General features: G+C 42.9%; 3 protein-coding genes across 8 annotated transcripts in view; all 3 read left to right on the forward strand.

Annotated features, from left to right (window-relative positions):
* Positions 1-50: 50 nt before the first annotated feature.
* kdelr2b (KDEL endoplasmic reticulum protein retention receptor 2b) lies at positions 51-6,677 on the forward strand. Its single transcript, XM_018761374.2, has 5 exons — positions 51-400; positions 2,779-2,879; positions 4,412-4,570; positions 4,801-5,053; positions 5,304-6,677. The coding sequence occupies exons 1-5, from the start codon at positions 310-312 to the stop codon at positions 5,336-5,338; spliced, it is 639 nt and encodes a 212-aa protein (XP_018616890.1). The 5' UTR covers positions 51-309; the 3' UTR covers positions 5,339-6,677.
* A 2,064-nt stretch (positions 6,678-8,741) lies between these two features.
* On the forward strand, positions 8,742-17,500 carry daglb (diacylglycerol lipase, beta). 3 transcript variants are annotated; one of them, XM_018761576.2, is made up of 16 exons: positions 8,742-8,775; positions 9,584-9,814; positions 10,166-10,317; positions 11,124-11,298; positions 11,512-11,776; positions 12,502-12,624; positions 13,177-13,304; positions 13,438-13,564; positions 13,822-13,905; positions 14,120-14,197; positions 14,435-14,515; positions 14,819-14,946; positions 15,175-15,243; positions 15,472-15,544; positions 15,967-16,214; positions 16,525-17,500. In XM_018761576.2, the coding sequence occupies exons 2-16, from the start codon at positions 9,720-9,722 to the stop codon at positions 16,718-16,720; spliced, it is 2,022 nt and encodes a 673-aa protein (XP_018617092.1). In that variant the 5' UTR covers positions 8,742-8,775; positions 9,584-9,719; the 3' UTR covers positions 16,721-17,500. The 3 variants fall into 3 exon arrangements, with proteins under 3 accessions (XP_018617092.1, XP_018617091.1, XP_018617093.1); XM_018761577.2 differs by lacking the exon at positions 8,742-8,775 and adding an exon at positions 9,204-9,221; XM_018761575.2 differs by lacking the exon at positions 8,742-8,775 and having other exon boundaries at positions 8,992-9,814.
* A 1,650-nt stretch (positions 17,501-19,150) lies between these two features.
* spag9b (sperm associated antigen 9b) overlaps positions 19,151-25,570 on the forward strand; it is a 59,236-nt gene continuing 52,816 nt past the window's right edge. For all 4 annotated transcript variants that reach the window (XM_029246572.1, XM_018761898.2, XM_029246573.1 and 1 more), the window contains exon 1: positions 19,151-19,704. In XM_029246572.1, the coding sequence (XP_029102405.1) occupies positions 19,405-19,704 (300 nt within the window). In that variant the 5' untranslated portion in view covers positions 19,151-19,404. The remainder of the gene's footprint in view (positions 19,705-25,570) is intronic.

Raw genomic sequence — 25,570 nt, forward strand, 5'->3', positions numbered from 1 at the left:
CTCCCTCTACAGGGCGTGTCCGCCGGCGTCGACACCACCACGCGCTCCCTCCTCTTCCCAGCTTGCATTGTGCGCTCATATTCTTGGCCACGTCCCCGGGCCACGTCGCGCAACGCTCGCCATTTTCGCAGTCGGATCACAGAAAGCGCTTTGGGCGACGAGACAGTCCTTTCCATTATACACAAATCGGTAGGACCACGAAAGGCCGGAGGACGACAAACCCACGGAGACGCCCTCGACCGACGCCGATCTTCGTCCGTGATTAAATAGAGCAAAGGAAAGGCGGCCTCCGCAGTGATCAGCTCCAACATGAACATCTTCAGACTCACCGGAGATCTCTCTCACTTAGCGGCCATCATCATCCTGCTGCTCAAAATATGGAAAACGAGGTCCTGCGCCGGTAGGTCCAGCGTGTACCGTCCGTCTGGTCCTTTTTGACGACGTTACGGTATAATCGAGTGTTTCACTAAAACTTGTGGCATCGAGCAGGCCTGAACCGGCGTTGTTGGTAGTTTCAATGGAGCTGCGGGCACTCCGAGTCGAGTGTACTCAAGATGAACGAATTATTAACCTCCCTCGAAACAACATTCAATGAGACCGTAAGTAATAGTTGCTTTAGACTACTAGTAGTAGTGTGGCCAGCTAATTTTGAAATACTTGGGTAGCGAACTGGCTAACTTGCTTTACCTCAGATAAATCAGACTGTAAATTAGCCCACTATTGTTCGTTTGCTGCTTGTTAAGCAGAATGGGTTAAGACGGAAAAGCCGTTTAGTTCTGTGGTTACGTGCCGGTCAGTTTGCTCGCAGAATATATGGCAGATGGTGGTGTTAAATTGATGTTGGAGCAGAACAGCGGGCGACTGGGGAAGCGATCAGGAGTGCGGACGCGGCGGTCGCTTTGTGTGTCACCTGGGAAGTTGTGTTGTTGCCGATGTGACCTGAGCGCTTGTGCTGCGTGAGCCGATACGCGCAATGAGTGAGCTGTGCGCGCGGGGACCCGCCGCTCCGAGCCGCGCCGCGCGACCGACGACCGACCGACCGCCCTTTTGACGTGGCAGCTGCCTGAGGAAAGGCGGCTCGCCTCAGAAACGAGCTAAAAAACGCAAGTACGCTTCAATCAGTGTCAAGCTGTGCTATATTTCCAATTTTCTTGTAAATATTTCATTCAGTTTGATGCTTTCCGTTGCTAAATTGGCGATGTGAGACAAACTAATTTAGAATCTTGTGGTCGCCCGGGTATAATAATAATGACTGCTTGTGGGGTGCAGTTTATGCTGTAATGAAGCTTATTAACTTTTTAATCGTTAAAGTTGCCTTTTGCAGCAATATAAAGATTATTTCATTCATTCGTAAGCCGCAGAAGCCTGCTTGCGACGGTTGCGTTGCAAATGCAGCGTGGACCTGCCGAGCAGCAGTGCCGCTGGAGTTGAAGTCCCTCGCGCTTCTGGCGATGAAGCGCTCAAGTTTCCAGCTCTTGTGGCGTAAAACCTCCTTGTAATGTTCACTTAATGGAAACCGTGTCATTCTGGCATTATTTTTGAGAAACCTGTGTATTTATAACCCCATCATGGTATCAGAAATGATTGTAATAGGAATGAGGAGTAACCAACACGTTCCCCTCCCTTGGCTCACAACATTTGTCACTGGATGGTAAATTTAAGTGACTGCTTTTTAGGTTAGATGAATTGGCGAGACTTTCCTAAGTGGGCATGTGGGCCTGTTCCACACTGACAGTGTTCACGGATCTTGGATACCAGGCCACAGGACGTTGTTCGTTTGTTTAAGTTGCTCACTGAATGGTGTCTTTGCTCAGGGATGGGCGTCTTTCAGCCCTAGCCAGAGGGCTGGATCATGCCTTGTGGTGCTGCAGGTGTTGGAGTTGTTTGATTACCTTTCCTGTACACTTTTTCAGTTTACAAAGTGTTGCTATACAGACCAAAATGAAAACCACAATGACATTAAGCATTTAGCCCAAGCTCTGTTCTTCCAACCCATGTGATTGTTGTCAAAGAACTAAGTTTAAGGATTTCTTCAGATGGTCAAAACAAGAGATCAAGTAGGAACTGATTGAAGCAATGTTTTTGTAGGGTTTTAGCTTATCATATGGTCCCACTTTGCAATTGAGTGTGAAATAAATCCTTAGTGTTTGTCATATGATGGACAATTAGTGTTCAAACAAGCTCATAGTGAAATGCACTGACTCAAACTTTTGAACTTTATGCATCTTATGTCTAAAAGTTACATACAGTACAGGATGTCAATATTTTACATACATTGCGTTCTGAAATCTGATAGAACTGCTATGCTATTTTTAAGCAGCTTAAAAGGTAGAATTTTTATTTTGTGTAATGCAAAGTTTTAAGGTGAAATGCAAAACAAGGTTTGCTCAAATTAAGCAAGTATGTGCAGGATTTCACAAACTGGCCTTTTCTTGCCATTGTTTGATGGGCCAAGCAATTAAACCTTATTTACAACTGACCCTTCACCTTTTTTTTTTTTTTTTTTTTTTTTTTTTTTTGAGGCAAGTTTTTATTTAAAACTCAAAGCAGCTTAGTTTGTGAAGTTACTAGATGGGTTAAGGATGCAGGAGTAGTTTAAGTACTTTGCTCTGTTGGTCTCACAACAAAGGCCCTATTGGGGCTTCAGTTGTTAAATAAGGTTACATTACTGTCTATACATGCTGCTGCATTAAATGAAATTACCTCTCTACCATGAAGCAGCTCACTCTCAGCCTACGCTTCAGCTAATACTTTATCCAAACATACTTTTCTTGACAGGTATCTCTGGGAAAAGCCAGATTCTCTTTGCCTTGGTCTTCACCACTCGCTATCTGGATCTCCTGACCTCTTTCATTTCCCTCTACAACACAGTGATGAAGGTGAGACCTTTTGTCATTGGAAGCTGGGCTCGCTGCAGAATAGCATTCATTATAGTATCTGACTGAATAGTCAGATACTTGCCTTCAGTTTTCTCAGCATTGCAATATGTTTTTTTGCTTAAATTTAAGCATTAAGTTAACCAATTTGACTGGACCATACAGAAAAGCATGCATAACCACCTCTGACTCAGAACTCGGTGGATTTGAAGATGTGCCTACACTAGAATATTTGAAACAAAAAATGCACGTCAGATTACACATTAGCCTAAACTTTTTTCCCCCCTTTCAGCAAACATGGCTTTCACTGAGCAAGACAGGAATCACGGTATTTTTACCTATAGTGACTTGGTTCCAGATGTTTGTGGACTTAAGCTTAGATGGTTTTAAGACACTGACATGCTGGTGTGGTCTGGAGTTTGACCTTTGGAATACACTTGACTATCTCACAGCTCAATGTGTAGTATAGTGGCAATACCACATATGTCTCAGCTGACTTCTATTTCTGGCTGCATTGAAACAGAAAACATTTAGGTTTTTCTCATTTGCTAGGCTGAGTATTGTGAGGAAGAGAACTTTTGTCCCAGTCCCCATTCCATGATTATACACGCCTGCATTTTTTTTGGCTAGGATTTCTGTAGAAAACATTACCCCCAACATGTTGGGTAACTTGACTCAGCATGGTCACTGACACAATATTGAGTTGATATTAGTAAATTTGAGTTGGAATTTGTCACTTTTATGCACTGAATGCATAAAGAGCAGAGCATGGCATGTAGTCTGCCACTGCAGGTACATGGTCAGTGAAGCTCACTAATTTGCTCGCAGTGTACGTGGCTTTTTTATTTCTTTCGAACTGTCTGCTTATTTCACCTAAAGTGTCTGTATGTGCTTGGTATGACAGTGAATGGATGTCAGTCTGAACTGTATGAGGTGGCTGTGAGATAGTCTTTAAATTGATTATTTAATCATGTATGTTCTGATTTATAAATATTTTTAGATTAAATTTCTTTCATAGAACAAAATGTTAAGGGGTATGGTACAGTAAAGTCCATTGCTGTATTTAATTTTATAGAGAATTGGTTAAATTAAACTTTAAGAATTGAAATGCCAAATACAGCCTTAATTTGAGTTTGTTTTGTACTTCTATATTTTGGTAGCTGTTGGTAAGGGTTGTACCACATTTCTTATGGAGTTAGGCCTGTGTTTGGCTTATTAGTAAAATCTGTAGGAAAGTTTCCACAGTTTGACAGAACTCAACATTTCTGACATTACTTCCATTGAATAGAAACTCTTATAAATGACTGGGGGGAGAAAAGTTAATGGATCCCATTCATTTAATTTCTTCAAATTTTCTGTAAAGTTTTAAATGCAGTCTATTCCTTGAGTAATTCTTTGGTTGTTTCTTCTTTATATGGCTGTTCTTTACATTGATTTTATACATTTAATGTGTTCTTGTGGGTCAGATTTATGGGCTTCCATATTTACTAGTGTGTGCAATGCACCTTAACTTTCTTGGTTGGTCTCCTTTTCAGATCATCTACATTGGATGTGCATATGCCACCGTTTATCTGATCTACATGAAGTTCAAAGCCACCTATGATGGGAACCATGACACCTTCAGAGTGGAGTTCCTGGTGGTTCCTGTAGGCGGTCTTGCATTCTTGGTCAACCATGACTTCTCTCCTCTGGAGGTAAAAACAAAAAATTCAGGCCTCTTAAGCTACACATTTTGCCTATGCTTTATTCTGTTTGTTTTGTTTGCAGTTATTTGGTTTGTTTTTTTTTTTTTTTTTTTTTTAAACACAAGAGTATGAACTAATTTTAGTCAATGCTAATCAGTCTTTAAGCAACATCTGTAGAGCTGGCTTTTTAGGTCAAGTTATGAATTGACCTACCTGTTGTCCCCCCCCCTCGCATGTAGATTCTGTGGACTTTCTCCATTTATTTGGAGTCAGTCGCCATCCTTCCTCAGCTCTTCATGATCAGCAAGACCGGGGAGGCAGAAACTATCACCACCCACTACCTGTTCTTCCTTGGCCTGTATCGTGCACTCTACCTCATCAACTGGATCTGGCGCTTCTACTTTGAGGGTTTCTTTGACATGATAGCTATTGTGGCTGGTGTTGTTCAGACAATCCTATACTGCGACTTCTTCTATCTGTATGTAACGAAAGGTGAGTACCAACAGCTTAGTTATCTGCTGCATTGGAGGTCAAATTTTAAATCAAGTAGGAATGAGATGTTTTGTCACAAAGTCACCCTTATAAGTTCTCATTTTACTTTAAAATGGTTATCAGTTTAGTAATGCATATAGTGTAGGACTTAATCTAACTTCTAGTGGTTCACCAAAGTGTTTAATTGCAAAGAAAAAGTCTTTGGTTGTGAGATGAGACTAACATTTGTGGCCTGATTTTCTGTCTGCAGTTCTGAAAGGGAAGAAGCTGAGCCTGCCAGCCTAGAGGCCAAAGACCAGCAACACTTCAGACTCCTGGGGGGCACAGGCCATCGCTGCCACCACACTAGAGTAAGATGCCTGAGACAGAGTGTGAGAGGGAACCACTACTGTTTTTTTTTTTTTTTTTTTTTTTTTTTTTTTTATTAAAATGTCTCCCAACAAATGTCAGCAGCTCCAGAATGAAACAGAGGCCACCCTCTGGTCTCCGTAGCCTTCGGATCTCTGTTTTAAGCATCTTGCCTTACCTTTTTTTATTACTCTGTATAAAATTTAAAAGGAAAAGTTTTCTACATACTCGATGTACTCTTATGATTTGACACTCAATCCAGTGTATAGATTTCAAATATCAGATCTATTGCCTAACAAATTGGCATAAGATTGCTAAGGGGATGTTCAAGTAAATATTGACAATGTTTCAATTGTTTGCAACCAAAATAAATGCATAACTTTTCCTAATCTTTTGAATATTTCAGAACATCATTGTACCCCAGAAACCTTTTAATATGAGAACCAGAATTCAGCATTGGCTGTGGTTTTGTGATTAGTTGTGTTTCTGCTTTTTCTGTTTTGCATTCCTAAGTTAATCAAGCTGGGCCAGTTACCAAAAGTTTTCCCAAGACCCAACATCCTTTTTCATGATGTATTCGGCTCACATAGTAATCTTTCTCTGAAAGTTACAAAATCAGAACGGTCAAATTCAAAACAAGTTTTACCTTTCAAATGGTATGTCCCCATGATACCATTCAATTGAATAACAGTATTTAATTGCCTTATCTTCACGGAGTGATTTCTGTGCTGTACATAGCTTTCTTTATGTCACTTTGGCAGACCCCCTCACTGCATTATCCAAAACATATGTATCCCTTTTGTTTCTCTCTAGAGTTTGTGCCCATGTTATTAGTAGTGCATTATTTGTGGCTATATCCCACCATCCTAGGGTTTATAATTTCAGAGATTTTATATGAGAGCTGTGGGACACACCCTATCTGCTAGCTGAGCAATAAGACAGTGTTGGGATAAGGAAGATGCCTCTGCCAGTAGGGACAAAGTGGCCTATGTTTTGTGAAAATGCAAATGCAGTAACTTTGAAATGAAATGTCCATTTAAATTGTCTACATGGTGTGCATATTGTTGAGCTCATAACAAGTCTTATTTTTAATATTGGAGATAATGTATGATCTGGGCGTTTTTATAGAATTAGAATTCAGTTTAAATTTCCTTTAGGTTCCACAGCCTTTGCTCCCATTGTCTTTCATCCATATCATTCCTTGGTTTTTTTTTGGTTACTGAGCTTTTGCATGATGTTACCCTGTGATACCACCTCCAATAAAGATTTTATGGGAAATGCTTATGCTTTGATTTGTATAGTGCCTTGGCTGCACTTTCTATGGTGAGGCTTATGAGAGGGGACTCTTGCTTTAACCAATTACTAGTGTCCAATAATACAGTGAATTAGGCCTTTATTGTTTTGTGTGTCCCAGTTTAGAATTTAGGTCTCACTTTGAACCAGACCAGAATTCCCATGGTAGCAAAATAAATGTCAACTCTTGCGGTAAGAGGCTATAACCTACCAGTTTATAAATGTAATCAGTTTGCAAATGCAGGTCCCAAAACCTTAGGATGTAAGACTGAATAGGACTGCTAAGATTGCTTCATGTAATGCCCCCCCCCCCCCCACAGAGCTTGTATACTTTGCTGTCTTTTGGAAATTGATACAGGGTGCAAAAAGCATACTGTAGAAGAGTCGAAAACCTGAGGAGTGAAGTTTTTTTTTTTTTTTTTTTTTTTTTTCTCCCCCCCCCTCTTTCATCTGGGTTTCACTGGAGAGAACCACATGGCACCTTCAGCCCACATTGTCTGTTGCCAGTTGTCAAACATGTTGGTTTATCAAATGATATGGACAGCTGTGTTGTGAAAGTCCAAATAAAATGATGTCCCTGCATGACTGTACAAGTAGAATTATGAAGTATTAAGACTATGACCATGCATTCTTTAATACATAAGTTTCCCAAGATATTCTCCATTGTAACAAGGATTAAGTGAAATTCCTCATTCCATCAAGATAAAAACTGAGTTTTATTTCTTGAATCAGGGTCCAGTATCCCACTAAACAGTTCTAGATGTGTATGATGACATTTTAAGAAGGACTGAAATAGGAAGATAAGTAGTAAACAGGAGTGCTGCTGCTATTGAATTTAGCTAGTGCCTTCATTCAAGTTTGAAATACACAAGGGCTTTAGTTACTGGAGGTCAAGATGAATAGTGTTGTTACACAATGTGACATCATGAAAAAAAATTTTTGCCAGTAAATTTTCTTTGAATACAAATTGATCAAACAGTATTCTGTATCAATGTCATAGAAACCAAATAGTAGGTTATATATTAGTCATTACATGTACAAACTTCCAAAGGAAATGTAAAGAAGCTTCAGACCAAGTGTCACAAAAAGACATTATCTCAATGTTTTCTTAAATTTAAGATAACTTTTAGCTATCTGAAAGTTGTCTATACAGGCGATCCCCGACTTACGAAGGAGTTACGTCCCGCAAAACCCATCGTAAGTCGAAAATGCTTTTAATATTAACTTACCGAAAATCATAGCCTAGCATAGGTGCGATGGCCATTACAGGCTTCCCACCTTCATGCTGGGTAATTATTTTGAGTTTCTCTTCAACAGTAATTGCCCTCCTCTTCTTCCCACCAGTAGGAGACACAGATGAGATGGACATTTCTGTGACATTATGAGTACACAAAACACAACCACGTGGCAGACTGGGAGATACGGATCGCTGCTACTGCCCAACTGAGCATCGTGAGAGAGTATCGCACCGCATATCGCTTGCCCGGGAAAAAAAATCAAAATTCTAAAAAAGTACCGTTTCTACTGATGTCTATTGCCAGCTCACCATCATAAAGTTGGAAGTCGTAAGTCGAAGCATCGTAAATCGGGGACCACCTGTGCTGTACAGCTAAATCTAGTTTAAACGAAACTTCGCTACACTTAAGTCTTAATCATCTATCATGATCTAATGCTCGGCATGGTCCAAACATTTTTTCATTTAATGTTTTCCACGAAACCATTCCAATGACACACTGTGACTGACTGCATAAGGAATAATGATAATATCGGTTTTAAAATGGGATGTAATTATTTTCTTTGGAAGGAAGGAAACAAAGAGTTTTACGAATACCTCGCGTTAGCCTACTGAGGCTATTATTCCCCAGAAAATTATCACCCGTGACGAGGCCGTGATGACGTCACATTGGTGCGTCTTCGCCGTGTTACGTCACTAGTGTAAAAGATTTAATTCTGGATATTGTTGGATGTGGTGATACTAGGAGACTAATTGTGCACGTGTGTGCTGACTATTTTGTCCCCTCGGGGCTCGCCGTAGGCGAGATTTTGAACATGCGCACTGGAGTGCATCAGGGAGTCTGCTTGTAAGTTTCACGTGTGTTGAATCTGGGGGGTGCGGTGACGCAGCAGGTTTGGCCAGGTCCAGCTTTAGCTGTCTGGTGGGTCTGGGGCTCGAGTCCCACCTGGGGTGCCCTGTGACGGACCGGCGTTCCGCCCTGGGTGTGTCCCCTCCCCCTCCAGCCTTGCGCCTTGGCTGTGTTGCCGGGTTAGGCTCCGGCTACTCGCGACCCCGCTTGGCTTGCTTCTTGGGACAAGCGGTTTCAGTGTGTGTGTGTGATCCAATAAAACTGGAGAAAAGTTTGGACTCAACCTTGACCGGCTATCGTTTGTTATTTTCTTGACCTCTAAGTATCTAGGCGAATCCTACACGAACGCTCGATTACACTAGGAACCAATATGAGCCGATGATACTTTCGAGCGGGAACTATAAGGGCGTTACACCAATTGGCGAATACACGGAAAAAAACAAGTACAGTTACTGAGTGTTAAAATACATATTTTATTGTTTACTTGCACTTTAATTACCTTTATTTACCTAGAGCTGATAACAGTTTTATTAGCGAACGTAACTTGACTGGATTCGTGTCAAACGGATAAATCACACGTAGTTTTGGGATGTATAATGTATTCAGGCTGAGTAGCGATGAGGACTGACAGACATGTTGAAGCTGTGCAAGGCAGAAACTGTGGCAGCAATAACATGCAGCGGAAGTGCGACATGCGCAATAATAATTCTTAGCTGACAGTGACTCACAACTGAAACATTTTTCGCCACGCTGTGTGTGCCACAGCAGCTGGACTAATCTGTCGAGATGTGATTTCATGCCGCAGCTCGAGGACAGAGTGAGAGTTACGCCCTTAGCGTAGTAGAGCGCCGCGCGGCTGAGCAGAAGAGAACCGCGTGCCGGCGGTGCGGTCGTTCTGTCGGACTCGGAGCGCGAGCCGTCAGCATCATCACATCATCATCATGCCCGGCTTGGTGGTGTTCGGCCGCAGGTGGAGCATCGCGAGCGACGACTTCGTGTTCCCCGGGGCCTTCGAGATCTTCATCAGAGTCTTATGGTGAGTCCCAGTCACTCAGTGTGACTCTTCGATCTGTGTCTCTGTCGCCGAGAGCGGCGCAGGTGTCATGTGTGATCATGTGACACAGGTCTCGCGCTCATGGCATGATGTGGTCACTAGCTCAGCTGTGTCCCTTAGCTTATGCAGCCGACGTCCTTTGCCTGTAGGGAAAACGCTGGACTTTTCGTGTACTCTACTCCTCCTTGTCGTAACCCTTGATCAGTGTACTTGCCTGTGAACTGATACAGTAAGAACACCCAGCTGTAAGTCAGTCACACAGAGGTTAGTAACAATAACGATGATGATGATGATGATGATGATGACCATGACAATTATGATGATAACTTCCAGGTGGATTGGAATTCTGGTGCTCTACACAAACCATAAAGGAAACTTTGACTGCGCCAGTGGAGGAGTGTTACACAGCTACCTTGTTGTTCTGCTCATCATTCTGGCTGCCATCATCCTGTCACTTTGCGCCATCGTGTATGTTAGTGCTCAGGGTAAGTGCCTCGGACCTTTCGTGTTTGCAAAGTAACGGCCCGACCGAACACGCTTTTTATATTTCCCTTCCGTTCAGGAATATTATACGGTTCCTACTCTATGATAACGATATATAGATGAAGCATCGTTTATAGTAAAACGAGGTAAAATGGGATTTCTCAAAAGCAGTTTGAACAGCACAGGGTCGCGGCAACACGCAGGTAGAGACGGTGCACCGAAAAATTGCAAATACGTCCTCGTGCATAGAGCTAGCGCTCAAGGTCAAAAGGTTACAATACATCATAAGTTTGATCATGTAACATATTCAAATAACTTCTAGAAGGGTGTCCGAACATTCCAGAATTGCATATAGTTGTCAAGCACTTGAAAAGTTAATTTTTCAAGTGTCAGACATTTAAACACTAGCCATCCATATACACACACACACACACACACATTTTCTGAACCGCTTGTCCCATAGGGGTCTCAGGGAACCGGAGCCAACCCGGTAACACAGGGCGTAAGGCCGGAGGGGGAGGGGACACACCCAGGACGGGACGCCAGGCCGCCGCAAGGCACCCCAAGCGAGACTCGAACCCCAGACCCACCAGAGAGCAGGACCCGGTCCCTGGTTGTTTTGATTAGTTTCTGTGTGTTCGTACCACAAATGATTTCAGACGTACAAATGTACTCTTTTCCCTGAAATAGTGATAAATAAGCGACTTTGTTTTGGTAGAGGACATGAGTTAACATTACAAACGTGTTAAACTGTTGGTTTTGTATTGCAAGTTGCAGCATTTGTTCTTTCTGTCTTACTATCCAATAGGGACCATAACAAACCCAGGTCCTCGCCGCTCCATTCCTGCGCTGGTCTATGTGCGAGCTCTGCTTTACCTTCCCGAGCTTGTGTGGGCCTGCCTAGGTGCCATCTGGGTGTCAGATAACAGCAGGGGCTGTCAAGCGGCAGAAGTTGGTGCTGTGATTGCTGCAGTGGTTGCCAGGTGGGTGGTGGTGTGGTTACTTTCAGATTAGTTGTGATACATACTCATTGGATCTTGCTACCCTTTGTTATGACTATATCCTTCCAGGTTTATATTAAAATCACCCTTAGCTACATTGAAAAAGGTAATTGATCCCTGCATCACAGCAGTGGAATGGACTTTGTTGAGCTAAACATCCTGTATTTAATTCCTTTTGCTGTTCTCTCTTCTCAGCTGGATCATCCTGTTCTTTACTGCCATAGGAGTTCTGATTGTATTTGACCCTCTGGGGAGCCCAGAGCCGCGTCCAGAAGTTTACGACCCAGGCACACGAAACCTGGAGAGCAATGGGTCAAGTCAGCTGCTGTACACTGCCCGCTCCCTGGCTGTGCGTGCGTGGGAGAGCCGACTACGTTTGCTGTGCTGCTGCCTACCCCAGGATGACAGCCACCGGGCTGCCTTCTCCAACATTGCGCAGCTCTTCAGCAGTTTCTTCTCGGTCAGCCCATGTCCTCTTCTTCTCTCTGTGCATGTTTCTCATAGACCTCAGGTACCATGATGGATATTGTGACTTTTAGAAAGCAGCGCCAAAGTACTCAGAATATGCTTTTTTCCATACGAACCAGGATTCTGCTGGTCAACAGCGAGTTTTCACATCATTTTCACAGTAGCATATAAATACTTCAACACAGACAACTGTTCTGTCTCAGATGTGCTTCATTTCAGGGATAAGAGAGGGTCACAGCTACAGTAACTCCAAAAATGCCCTGACAAACACAGGGTAATGACTGCAACAGGACTTTGTGTGTTTCATTCTGTTTGTTACAGAATGTTACAGAGTTAAAGAATATTAAAGTCTCCAAAGAACTACAAACTGGAAAATCATCCACATGGCAATGTGAAATTAATAATATAACCCAAAATAACTTGGATTGAGATTTTCTGAATGTGGTGATTTACATTTTTGATGCTTATTAGTTTGCATATTTAATTTGGATGTGTTGTTGCATTATTAGTTTTAAAATGTTTATGATTTATTAAACATCAGTCTTAACCTTAACATCTACTCCATGTTTGTGTTTTCTTTTTTTTAGCATTTATCATATCACATGGAAGCGCATAAAATGTCTTTAAATGTTATTGCCTGTATATAATTAGGCATGTACCTGTATGTCTGCATGTGTGCTCTGTGTGACACTGGACTCTTGTAATTTCTCTGCTCAGGACACAGATTTGGTGCCCAGTGATATTGCTGCTGGCCTCTCCCTGCTTCACCAGGAGCAAGACAAGATGGAACAATGCAGAGACCCTGATGATGTGGTGGCCCACAGTCCATCCTCTCCCATTGTGAGTCTCAGAGCCTTGAGGAACGCAACTGGATGGGTTTCCAGAACATAACCTTTTAATGTTTTCAACTGAAGTAACTCGACTGCTGAGAATTAAAGGTATAGAAGAGGAGTAAGTGGCTTTGTGCTGCACTGCATGCTCTTCTTGGACAAGGTCCAGTGTGGGGTTGTATGACAGGAGCACAGCAGGTACTATGGACATGCTTATGTTCCACCGTTGAGCTCCTGGATTTAAATTTTAGGGTTCAGTTTTGAAGTGAAGGACAGACAGAACTGCCTTTTGTGTAGCATATCTCTATCTAGTGTATTTTTATGGACCTGTTCTAGAGTGGATGCCTCAAACAGTTGTGGTAATGTGAAAAAGCATCAAAGAAATACGTTCGTTTATGATTTGTGTATCCTGTGCTTTCTTGTGGAGAAATTTTAATAAATATTTCAACGTGAATGCAAAAAAGAATTCCATGAAATTTTTTTGGTGATTATAGTAAATAGTCTTGCAAAAATGAAACGGTCATAGCAGCCACTGTATTATCTAATCACTGGTCAATTTTAGGGGGATGACCTACAAACAGAGCTGGAGAAAGCAGCCCACTGCATGCAATTTGCAATGGCAGCATATGGCTGGCCCTTGTATGTCTACTCAAACCCCCTGACTGGAGTGTGCAAGCTCAGTGCCGACTGGTGAGCACAAGCGGTGACTCAACGCAAGCACGCACACTTTGAATCCTTTGCTAAGAAGGGTTGAACATCCACGTGGAGTCCAGAGACCCAGTTTGTTCTCTCTTCTTCTTACCTCTGGTGTGGTGTGTTCCAGTTGTCGAGGTCGGGGTGTGGAGTATGACATTGTAGGTGGAGACCATTTGGGCTGTCATTTCGCCTCCATACTGCAGAGCACTGGACTGCAATACAGAGACTTCATCTACATCAGTTTCCATAATCAGGTAACTGAACACATTTTGAAATAATCCACTGATGTGTAAGTACCTTTGTTCTGTAACTAAATTCAACCTGATTTAGGTGATTATATCTGATCAGTATAGTTACTTTTTTGGTCTGTAGTTTCTGAAATGGAATGGTATAATTAGATTTAGTAGCTGCAGATTGGAATTCATGTTTTGTTTCTCAAAATCTTTACTGTTTTTTTTATTAATATGGTTAAATCCTTATGTTAGTAATCTGAATTTCTGTTTCATTTTAGATTTATGAGATTCCATTTTATGTGGCTTTGGATCACAAGAATGAGGCAGTACTGGTTGCAGTGAGGGGTACATTGTCACTAAAGGTAAGAATCGGTACTACTACTGTACACAGCAGTACACACAAGTGAACTTTAAAGAGGTGAAATAAAACTGGTTTTTCTATTGTGCGGTAAGATTGTTGAAAATGGCAATTAAGGCTAATTTTGATGTCTTTGTAATGTGCATTTTCCTGACCTGTTAAAGGCTTGGTTGCATGTCCCATTGATCATACTTCACCTTCACTGACTGTGTGTGCAGGATGCGCTCACTGACCTGTCAGCTGCATGTGAGAACCTGCCCATCGAGGGTGTGACAGGAAGCTGCTATGCTCACAAGGTTTGTATGTGTGTGTCATGATATTTCAGAGAAAAGTGCAGTGTGGTCCCAAAGGCACCTAATGGTGTCAAAATGGAAATTCCTGAAGCTCGATTTATTAAAAGCGGAGTTGCGTAACAGAAAATGACGCCTTAATTTTCCGTCAGCGTGCGTACTTGTTATAACTTTTAGAATCGTAATTAGTTGGGCCATTCCGACAGCTGTGAGTCTTACTGTATTATTTCCTCCACAATACAGGGTATTTCACAGGCTGCCAGCTACATCTACAAGAAACTCATCAACGATGGCATCTTGAACCAGGCTTTCACCATTGCTCCTGTAAGAAGATTGTTCTGAATAGTTCTGTACTGTTATTAATTTTTCCATTTTGTCCCAAGTTTTCACCTCTTCCTAGCAGAGAAAGCATAGCTTTGGCTGACTGCAGTAGCACATGGCACATAAATTAACTTAGATTGAAACAGTATACCAAATATGAATTTTACATTCCTGAATGTGTAAGTGTAAAAAATAGACTATGATAAGGTTTTTTTTCTAGCCTACTTCTGCATTTTTAAGAAAAAGTAAGAGTCATCATGGTCCGCAGCCTGTGCGTGTGGAATAAGAGCTATTTCTTGCGCACAGGAGTACCGCTTGGTGATCACAGGCCACAGTCTGGGTGCAGGTGCTGCTTCGGTGCTGGCGGTCCTGCTGCACAGCGCCTTCCCCACCCTGCGCTGTTATGCTTTCTCTCCACCAGGGGGCCTCCTCAGGTAACAGCCCTAAATCACTAGCTGCACCCTAATTTGCGCAGCTCTTTACCTGTGCTGATTTAGTCAAAATATCTTTGACTGCTATAATGCCTGGGATTTAAATGTCATGTTATCCATGAGAAGCTCATCTTTGGAGCTGCTCTAGTCTAAACTGCCTCTTTAAATTTTTTTTCCCCCTCCTATCTGGAATATATTGTTGTGCAATTTTTGTTTTCTTTCTTTATGCAGCAAAGCCCTTGCCGATTACTCCAAAGATTTTGTCGTCTCTGTTGTGCTCGGAAAAGATCTGGTTCCTCGGTGAGGATAATTATTATTTTTTTTTTTTTTTTTGGTCTGAATTAAAGAAATCAGTACTGTGGGGCCAGTAGTGGTCCTTCTGTGAATGGACAGTTTTTTTTCCGATATCCTGATTATCAGTTGGATGCTTTCTTAGTGTTGTTTGTCTAACCCTGTGAGAGAGAGGCGAATCGTTGCCCAATATACTGAAAAATACTTGTGGATCACTTGGCTTTTGGTTTTGGCCAGGTTGAGTATTCCAAATATGGAGGATTTGAAAAGGAGAATACTAAAGATGGTTTCAAACTGCAATAAACCCAAGGTGAGGATCTAATAAAATCTTTACATCATGGCTACTGATAATTTGTATTCACAGTGAAGTTTTAAGGTGGAATAATACAGCTATCAAATATTAAGATGTATTATTCCTTTGTATTTTAACATGTAGACTGGTTTTAAATAAAGTCATAGGGGCTACCCGGAATATTTTGATGACTAGCATTAAATGTTCCGCTCCTAGGCCAAATACTCAACATCTGTCTACCTTTTAAATTCTCGTAGGATTTGCATAACATCTAACATACAAGCAGCAGATCCTATTTTACTGTCTGTTGTTTAGAAAAAGGAGGAACCTTTCAAATATTTTAAAGTAATCTAAATTTTAACTGAAACACATTTTTGACCTGTTGCCTGCACCCTGGCTCAGCTTGTACCTCACCTGCTGTTACACTGCCTATGTCACAGTACCAGATCCTGCTTCGTGGCTGCTGGTACGAGGTGTTCGGGGGTCAGCCAGATGACTTACCAACTGAGCTAGAGAGCCGACGGGAGGAAGAGCTGAGCCAGCCACTCTTGGGTCCGCAGAGTCTGCTGCAGCACTCGGCTTCCTATCAGAGCCTTGCCTCTGATGGGTCCCCCAGCCACACTACTCACGTACCCCTCTATATGCCTGGACGCATCCTCCACATCACCCAGGATGGACCCTCCCGCAGGTAGAGAGGGAGAGATGAATGTATGCAAAGGTGTAGATGGAGTGTAGTGGTTAAGGCCATCACCTCGTGGTCAAAGGACCCAGGTTCAAATCCTCAGTCCTATTGTAATATCCTTGATCAAGGATCAAATTGCTCCGGTAAAAATTATGCAGCTGCTTGGAGCGAGAAACTGAGACTTCACACTTGAATTGTGGTTAAAACAAATCCATTGTTAATGCATTTCCTATTACCTTGTCCTGCTCTGCTGACCATATTTTTTTTTTTTTTTTTTTTTTTTTTACTTCATGATGGTCCTTTTCTTTTTGCCCAGGTTGTGTTTCTCCCAGACGAGCTACCGGGCTGAATGGTCCAGTGAGATGGCTTTCTGCAGCATCTTGATCAGTCCACGCATGATCGCAGACCACATGCCTGACGCAGTGTTTCGTGCTCTCCAGAGTCTCACTCAGGACTGCTCCTTCCCCCTGTGCCCATCCTCCCATAGCAATAGTCACCTGAATGTCATCTGAGTTGAATGTTGTCTTTTGTCCCAGTCTTCATCTCCTCTGTATGGATATGTGTGAATGAAGAGAAAGTTGAAGGAGCTGATGATCCTGCAACTTTTCTGTCGTGACTGGGAGAGGAAACAGGGCTTGTTTCCTGGTTCATCATTTTAGGAGTATGTCAGAGATTCCATGATTGCTTTGATACATAATGTTTTTACAAGTGTTTTGGTTGTACTGTAACTTGGGTTTGGATTTTTCATTTTTATCTATCCAGGTAAAGTTCTGGATGTCTAAATGACTTTAAGGAATCAAAAATATTAAACTGTGCAGTTGGGGTTTACTGCCTGTACTTTGTGGAACAGATTTTGGTAGATAGTAACTGATAACTCAAACACTAAAGATTTAATGCAAACTGCCTACAGTACTACAAAAGTTTATTTTAAATGCTGTAATAATGCATGGGTCTTTAATTTTACATTTGTGCATGACTGTTTGAAATGGCAACTTAAATTACTCAAGTTTTTATGTACAATGAGTAATTTAGCATGTGTAAGCTAAATGCAGATGTAACTGTGTCATTAAATATTTAATTTTCTTTTTTTTCTACTGTTCATCACACCTGTTGAACTTGCTTCACATGTAGAAACCAGTATTGTTGGCACTGGGATTATCAAATTTTCATGTTTATTACCAGAGTATTTATTTATTTTTTTCCCCCAGAATTTCATCTTCAGAGGCCTGAGTTTTTCCTCATTGTATGAAAAACTGATTGTTTATGGGTGACAATAAAAAAGTGCATCTGTGTGCAAGTCCTAATGAATCAGGCTTCAGGGGGTAACAGCCTTCCGTGATAGGGTAAATTGTGGTTAGGCAAAAAAGGAGGTATCTGGACATCCACCATTCTTGTTGAGACAGGTACAGTTCTCCTCAGCATGACTATTGTGTAAAATTTCCTGCTGTCAGTGTGGATTTGTCAAATCATTGAATTGAAAGTGACACTAACCTACTGCTCAGTAGCAGAAGTCTTTAATACACTGATGACTGAAAAAGGCATTGCTGCTGCACTCTAAGTAATGAGGGAGTAGAAGGAGCTCATGCTTATGGTTTATAGGTTAAACAAATTGAGATTACTGTTCATTTCTCATCAGAAGAACATAAGTAGTTATAAAAGCAGCAGTAATACTTTATAGCTGTGATTTTTGATCCAAGTGTTGTCTATAAGGGATAATTTACATACCGAGGCATAAATGCGATCACATGGAACTCTAAATTTAAAGCACAGCAATGGCTGAAAAGAACATACTATACAAGAGAATAGATAGAGTTGTAGGCTGAGCTCTTGGTGTCCAAAAACATTCTGTACTCCAAACCAGCTGGTTCTGTAACGCAATTTATCCCAGACGCTGTATTTTAGGGAAACGGCCCCACCTGCTGGTCAGGGGAGGCGTAGCAGTAGATACTGAAAATCACGCCGAAGGTTGAAGGGTGACGCGGAGCGACGAACCTTGAGCCACTGCATTCTCACACACGGGGCAGCGATCAGGAGACGAATAATGAGACACGTGCGTGCTCCCTTGTATTTATTTATTTATTTATTTTTTAACATTATGGGCCCTTTCCTTAAAAAAAAATGCTCCTGTCAACTTTTGAAGAAATCCTGGGGATAGTTTTGCATGTAGCTTATTTAGAAATTCACCCAGTGCGGTGAGTCTCATGTCAGCCCCCCACATGGACCTCCTTCCGTACCAGACCATACAAAACCCTAGTACTGTAATGTTTTTCTGTACTAACGTTATTCGCAAATCGTAATTCCCGTATATCACTGAATGTAATGGCAACAGTAGTGATATAAAGCAGCAAAATTAAAATTACACCTTTAAATTACAAAAATCATACGCACACTGGCACAGCCGAGTGACACCACTGATCCTATAATTATGTATGTTCAGGCGCAGCAGCGTCTGAGCTGAGCTACAATTTCTTTCACGGCTTTTCTGTAGTTGCTGCATCTGCGAGTCTTAAGTACAGTAGCACATCTGAACCAATTCCACTGCACATAACCGGTATCAGAAAACCGGTGATGCGAAGCTCAAACGATTACTGTTCTTGGAACAAAACCATAAGGCTACATAACGCCGGATAGTTCGGGAAATCCAGCTGCAAAAAAGCTTCTTGCATTGCACTACTTATTTATTAACTGAGAAACACATTACATACATGATGATACATTCATTTAGCTGACGCTTTCCACAAAGAAGCGAACTCAGAAATGAACAGACTGTGCTTTAAAATTACAGCTGGCGAATGTTTTTTTTTTAGGACAATATTTCTTGCTTTACATACTCGCTTTCCGCAGACAGATTCCGTGGAGCGCAGAGGAGAAGCTCCGATCGCCGGCCATGTGTGCCGCTCGTCCCGCTCCTTGGAACCTCTATTTTGTGGCGTGACGTCACGGCGTGACGCTGCGGTCAGCAGCTCAGCTGTGGGAACGAGCAGAGAGGAAGAACAGCGGAGGAAAACAGGGTCCCTGCGAGGGAGGGACGGCAGATCGGCCGGGCTTCCTTCTTTCGAGCCAGTCTGCCTACGGATTCCGATCCCGCCCCGTTAACAGCCAGATCATTGATAGCGGCGGAGGGGAGGACGCCGAGTAGAAATCAAGAAGAATTTAGGACCCGACTGCGAGTGAGTGAGTGAACACTGAAGGAAAAATGGAGCTGGAGGACGGAGTCGTGTACCAGGACGACCCGGGGACGTCGGCTATGATGTCTGAGAGGGTGTCGGGCCTGGCCAGTTCCATCTACCGCGAGTTCGAGCGGCTCATCGGCAAGTACGACGAGGACGTGGTGAAGGAGCTCATGCCGCTCGTCGTGGCCGTGCTGGAGAACCTGGACTCGGTGTTCGCCGAGAACCAGGAGCACGAAGTGGAGCTGGAGCTGCTGAAGGAGGACAACGAGCAGCTCATCACGCAGTACGAGCGGGAGAAAGCGCTGAGGAAGCACGCCGAGGAGGTGGGAGCGCAGGCGCTTCGTATCTAGGCCACGTACGAGTGTGGCTGATGTTTCTCCGTGTCGGAGCGGCGCGCGCACACACACACACAAACATACATGCGCAGCTAGCTAGGAGGGACGGCACGCGTCGGCGGCACTGCGCTTCTCTCGAAACATTTTAGCACATCTTGATCGGCCTTTCGCATCGCATGCTTATAACTCCACCGTTCGCTTGCTACAGACACAGTCATTTACCGTGCAGCAAGCCTCGGTATCCCGTTAACTCGACGCGGATCATTTGGCCCGTTTAGTGCGGCGACGTGTCTTTATGTCGTATCACAATCTTATTGAAATGTTACGTGTGGCGGCCGGGCGTCGTGCTGCGGGCAGCGGGGACGTACAGGCGCAAGAAGAATGTGGTACCGAAACAATGATTATATCATGTGCAGGCAGGCATGCTCACGTGCGGCGGCAGGTGTGTGTGTGTGTATATATATATATATATATATATATATATATATATATATATATATATATAAATAAATGCTGGGAAAGTGTGTATACCGTGCGGGCAAAGAGCTCAGACTCTGGGGCTCCGGCTCGCGCTCAGCCGTTGCCGCGCGTGCAGCTGCGGCTGAAAGCGAGGCATTGAGGCGCGCGGATAAAACGCGCCAGATGCAGGCGGCAGGGCAGCCCGCCATCCCCGGAACAACAAGTGATCCTCATCCTCGGCATCGTGTTTACTGCGCCTCATCTCACCTCAGTCCTTTTCCTCAGCCCGAAGAGAGTGCCATTTGTTTGTCTTTTTCCCTCGAAGACAGCGACGACGAGGGCTGCCCCCTTCAGTAAATTAATATTTCATTTACAATAGCCTCAAATTTAATCCGTCGCAGTGAGAAACTCGGCCTCTGCTATTAATATCTTTTTATACTCCTCAAATGTCAGTTAGTGATTGGAGATGCTGCCGTTTTGGTTTGGACCCAAGTTGCGGTTTGAATCTCACCTTCAGTACCCTTAACTTAGTTAAGCAAGTTACCAAATTGCTCAAATGAAAATGACTCGCCTCACCTGTGTGAATCAGTAATAACTACGCATCTTAACATTATATGCACCTTCTTTGGAGAAATGACTGAGTAGACTAATAGATGGAAAAAATGTTAGCTTTAGTCCATTTGTACAGATACGCTCTGCCAAGTTTTGGGTCCTTCTCAAAGTAATTTCGGTAGTGACCTTACACGAAGGCCTCGTGTTGTCATGACTTATTCTGACACGTGAAAGAGCAGTAGAGAAACGAGATGTTGAGACTGCTCGCTTCTAATATGAGCGGCTGCAACCGTGTGTGTTCGACTGCGTGCCCGACGTTGAGCAAAACATTGGTTTTATTCTTATTAGATGGTGTCAAGTTACATCGCTAGTCTAAAATATATGTACAGGTCATACACCTGTTTGATAGTTTCCCCTGCAAATTGTAACACGTGTACTGACAAGGTGTTATACATCTCATTGTTTTAGGAGCAATTATTTTCTTTGAAACGTATCATTTACACTAAGTCTGTACATATACCTTTTTTGAAAAATTCTTAGTGCTTCAGTAATTCTCACACTGTTTTCAGTTACAGTGCCAGCTGATCTTCAATACCTCAGGATGGTCGCTGCCAAGCGGACTCTGTTGCTTTATAAGTATTTCTGAATATTTCCGACATGCCTACACAGTGTTCTGTGGGCAGAGGCTGTGGAAGTGACAACCATTAATGAGAACGAACATGTGAAAGTAAATACACTGACTGATTTGTCTAGTGAAGATTCCAGTTATGGGGGGTGCAGTGGATTGGACCGGGTCCTGCTCTCCGGTGGGTCTTGGGTTCGAGTCCCAGTTGGAGTGCCTTGTGATGGATTGGCGTCCCGTCCTGGGTGTGTCCCCTCCCCCTCCAGCCTTATGCCCTGTGTTGCTGGGTTAGGCTCCGTCTCCCCATGACCCCAAATGGGACAAGTGGTTCAGACAATGTGTGTGTGTGTGTGTGTGTGTGTGTGTGTGTGTGTGAGAGAGAGATTCCAGTTATTAGTGCTCCTGGGTCAAATTCTAGTGTATTGAACTTCCCTAACTGTTTAATTTGCTTCTTAACCACATCAGTTGAGTTCCTGTTTACTTGTTGGACGCACTCCTTGCTTGGATAGTCCCGCCGTGTCCATTGATGCCCCCCGCCTCTGCCGTTGCAGTGTTGCAGCTGGCAATGAGAGCCTCTCTGGCTGGTCAGCTACCTCAATGGTTGCCTGTTGTGGAACAAGTCTGGGCACATCCTGGTCAAACAGCCTGATGCTCTGATTTGGTAACTGCTGTTAACGCATATACATCACTTCTGGTGAATCTTCAAATGACTGGAGCTTGAGGGTTTGCTGACTAGATACATAATTTATTCTGGAGTCATTCGTTTCATTCTGTTCAAACGTCGTCTTAACGTGCCAGAATGTTTACTCCTTGTCTGTGTTATCCATTGATTTGCATAAATAGATCATGCCATTCAGCCATTATCCTTTCTAGTCTCATTCAGATGCACATGGGCCTTACACTGCTCAGCTTATACAAAGTTTGCAGTTTTATGTGGTGAATTATAAGGGCTTCATGAAATCCAGATTGGTCAATTTGTTTTAAGAAAATTGTACAAACAGAAAAACTTGCAAGATGTGTAGTGTAAAAGGTAGCTTTTCTTGCATGTTTTTTTTTTTTTGGTATATCCTTTGCAAAACTCACATTCTGTCTCCAGTTTTATCTGGAAAAGTTTCAGGAGGTAAACAGCCTGCTTCTCTGAGTTGGAAAAGGTTGTGTTCAAACAAAGTGCAATAAATAAAGCAGTTTGTCAGGAGGACAAATGTAGCCGCATGATTGTCTTGAACTTCCTCAAATCGACAAGATACCTGGGTGGCATGAGAACCATCCAGATGGAAGCCAAGAATTTGACGTATGGAGTCCTGCAGCAGCTGGGAGAAGGGGGCCTCCCTAGATCCTTCCCCTGTGTTTGGTGGTTCCTGTGTCGCACCCCCAGCTGTGTGCTCTTCCTGTGCACATGCAGACAGGTGTGTTGCCAGCAGTGCAGATGACGGTGTAAGACATTGCACTCGTTGTAACCTGACTGCTGGAGGTCCCCCTGGGATGCCAGGCTGCTGGAGAAGATGGCTTTGAGGCATTTGAAGCTGGGAGCTGTCCTCCCCCTGCTGCATCGCAGGCAAAGCATTGAAGCGAGAAGTTTGGAACGACACCTCAAGCTAAAAGTGATAATGATTAGAACAAATAGGCATTAGGCATACTTCTATATGTACGAATCTGTGCAGAGCATTCTCTTACATTAAACTATGTCCATTATCAAGTTTTTGTGTTGTGAATTTGTATCGGCTATTTAACTGCATTAAGGGAACCACAGTTATACACAGGAGGTAAAAGAAACTGCTTTTGTTTGCCCAGTGAGCCTTTCAGTTTCTGTAATGTTTGAAGTTTTTTTTTTTTTTTTTTTTTTTTTAATAGTTAAGAGGTCCTTCCATTAAAAAAAAAAAAAATCATTATCTAGTACCCTTTATGCATGCATTTGTTTAGGCGATTATGCTTTTCTCCAGCATGACTTACTGTTTAGCTACTTACAAAGGTTTGCTCATTGACACTGCTGGGTAATTTTTACAGGAGCAATTTAGGGTTAGTACCATGTAGGAGGAAATGGAATTCAGACCTGGGTCCTTTATGTGGATGACAACAGCTCTACCCACTGTGTTGCCTGCTGTCCCATTTCATTATAAGAAACCAGTTCAGCAGTTGTTAACCATGTATTTTGTGATGGTGAATTGCTTAAATTGTAATTTGTGATTCCTATGGACCTCAGATGTGGAATCAGAATTTATCCAAAGTTATTTTTTGGGTGGAAGATGTTTCTTCCGGAGTCCTTGTCTCTATTTTTGCGGGTTGAGCTATATGAGGAGTGCTTACTAACTGGAGGCTTTATAGTCGAGATTGTGGCTCAACCTCCACGCAGATGGTCTTTAATTCATATTAGTGTGAACCAGTAATGCGAAATGTGCACTCTTTTGTGGCAATCTATAGGGATGTAAGTGAGGTCATTTCACATGGCTCTGTTGCTGGTAGTTGCTTGGCTTGCAAGCAGAAGTGTTATGGGACTGATGCAAATTGCTTGCTGGGTACTTTTCCACTAGCAGGGAGTTGAAAGAATGCAATTCGTGACTTAGATTTCAAATGTGACGTGAGAGAGGAATTCTGCATGTTCAGAGTGATGTCACTATTTTTTGTTTTCTTTTAGGGGAGGTATAACTATAGCAAGTTCTCTTTGTCTTGGGCAACACTTTCACTCCAGAAGTGAGAAAAGTTGGCATTACCACGCAGCTTTCTGGATTTCTCGCACCTCTTCTTGACCTGCCATCAGCATGCTTATGCCTGTCTCTGGAAAAGCTGTGTCACGTGCATCCCTGATTGAGAATAAAGTTGATGCACCTGTTTGTTCAGTAAATCTCACGTCCTGTATGGCTTGATGAATCTGTAATGTGTTCTTATCTGTGCACAGGTATGGCTGTTTTTATTGCACTGTGTGTGGTGCTGTGAGTCACTGCTGTGGACCAGTGGCGGGGTCGGTCCGAAGGCCCTTTTCTGTCACGGCACGTGATGCTAATAAACGCGAAGAGCGGGACAAATGTCCTAGTCCGCCCAGGGGTACGGCGCCAAAGAGCTGTCGTAGTGCAGACAGGAGCGTTCACAAAAGCCAAAGGACTGAAGGTTATCGCTGGGGGGGGTCGGTGTGTGACTGCACGGGGAGGCAGGTGATGCTGCAGGTTGCTTTGGACCCATTCCCCCCTCCAGTGATCAATAAGTGGAGATTGGTCAATTTGTTTTAATAAAATTGTGCAAATGGGAAAAACTTGCAAGATGTGTAGTGTAAAAGGTAACTATTGTTACACATGGTTTTTCTTTTTGTATACACTTGTCTCGAGCGGAGTCGTGGCGAACCGGAGCTTAACACAGGGCACAAGGCTGGAGGGGGGAGAGGGGACACCTAGGACGAGACGCCAGTCCGTCGCAAGCGGTACTTGAACCCCAGACCCACCAGAGAGCAGGACCCGGCCAAACCCGCTGCGCCAGTGTGTTATATATGGTTTTGTATATGGTCCTCGCCTTTCTAATGCAACATGCATCCATATCTGCATGTGTTCTTGATTTGTAGCAATTCTGGACATGTTTAGGTGCAAAGATTGCACATTTCTAAATATTGAAATGCTTTGGAGGGTAGTGTGATTCAGATTTTTGCTTTGATGAAACTATGGATTGATTTTTCTGGGCGTATTAAAACGATTAGAACTGTAAAATTAATAAATGTTAATTTGAATGTAGTCGGCAGACCGTAGTGGATGCACACATGTGTATTGATGTGAAGAATTAGTGTGACGAGAGGCTCCAGGTCTGAGCCATTTTCATCAAGAGCTTGCGTCATGACCACAGGAAGTCCATGAATGAGGGAAGTGGACGTGAACAATGCGTGACTTAAGGAGGAAAAAAAGGTGGGGTTCCTGGAACCTGAAAGTTTGAGTATCAATGTTCAGTGTTCTGTCTTGGTCTTGTGGACAGTTTTTTTTTTTTTTTTTCCTTCCCCCATTGAGTCGTATCATAATGCTACTGAAGCAAAAGTCTTAACGACTTTGTAAGGATCATTTTGTCTGGGAATTCTTCCAGGTACTCACTGGGTGGTTACAACTCGCCCAAATAGTGTGATTCATATATTTAAAATAAATAAATAAAAAAAAAAACAAACTTTTTGGATGTCTGCACTGTTCTGCTTTATTAACTGTAGTGTAAAAGTATGTTTAATAGGGTTCTACTGGAATCCTTTATTTTTCACTG

This window comes from Scleropages formosus, chromosome 20 (assembly GCF_900964775.1).
Source record: "Scleropages formosus chromosome 20, fSclFor1.1, whole genome shotgun sequence".
In the NCBI taxonomy this organism is placed as follows: domain Eukaryota; kingdom Metazoa; phylum Chordata; class Actinopteri; order Osteoglossiformes; family Osteoglossidae; genus Scleropages; species Scleropages formosus.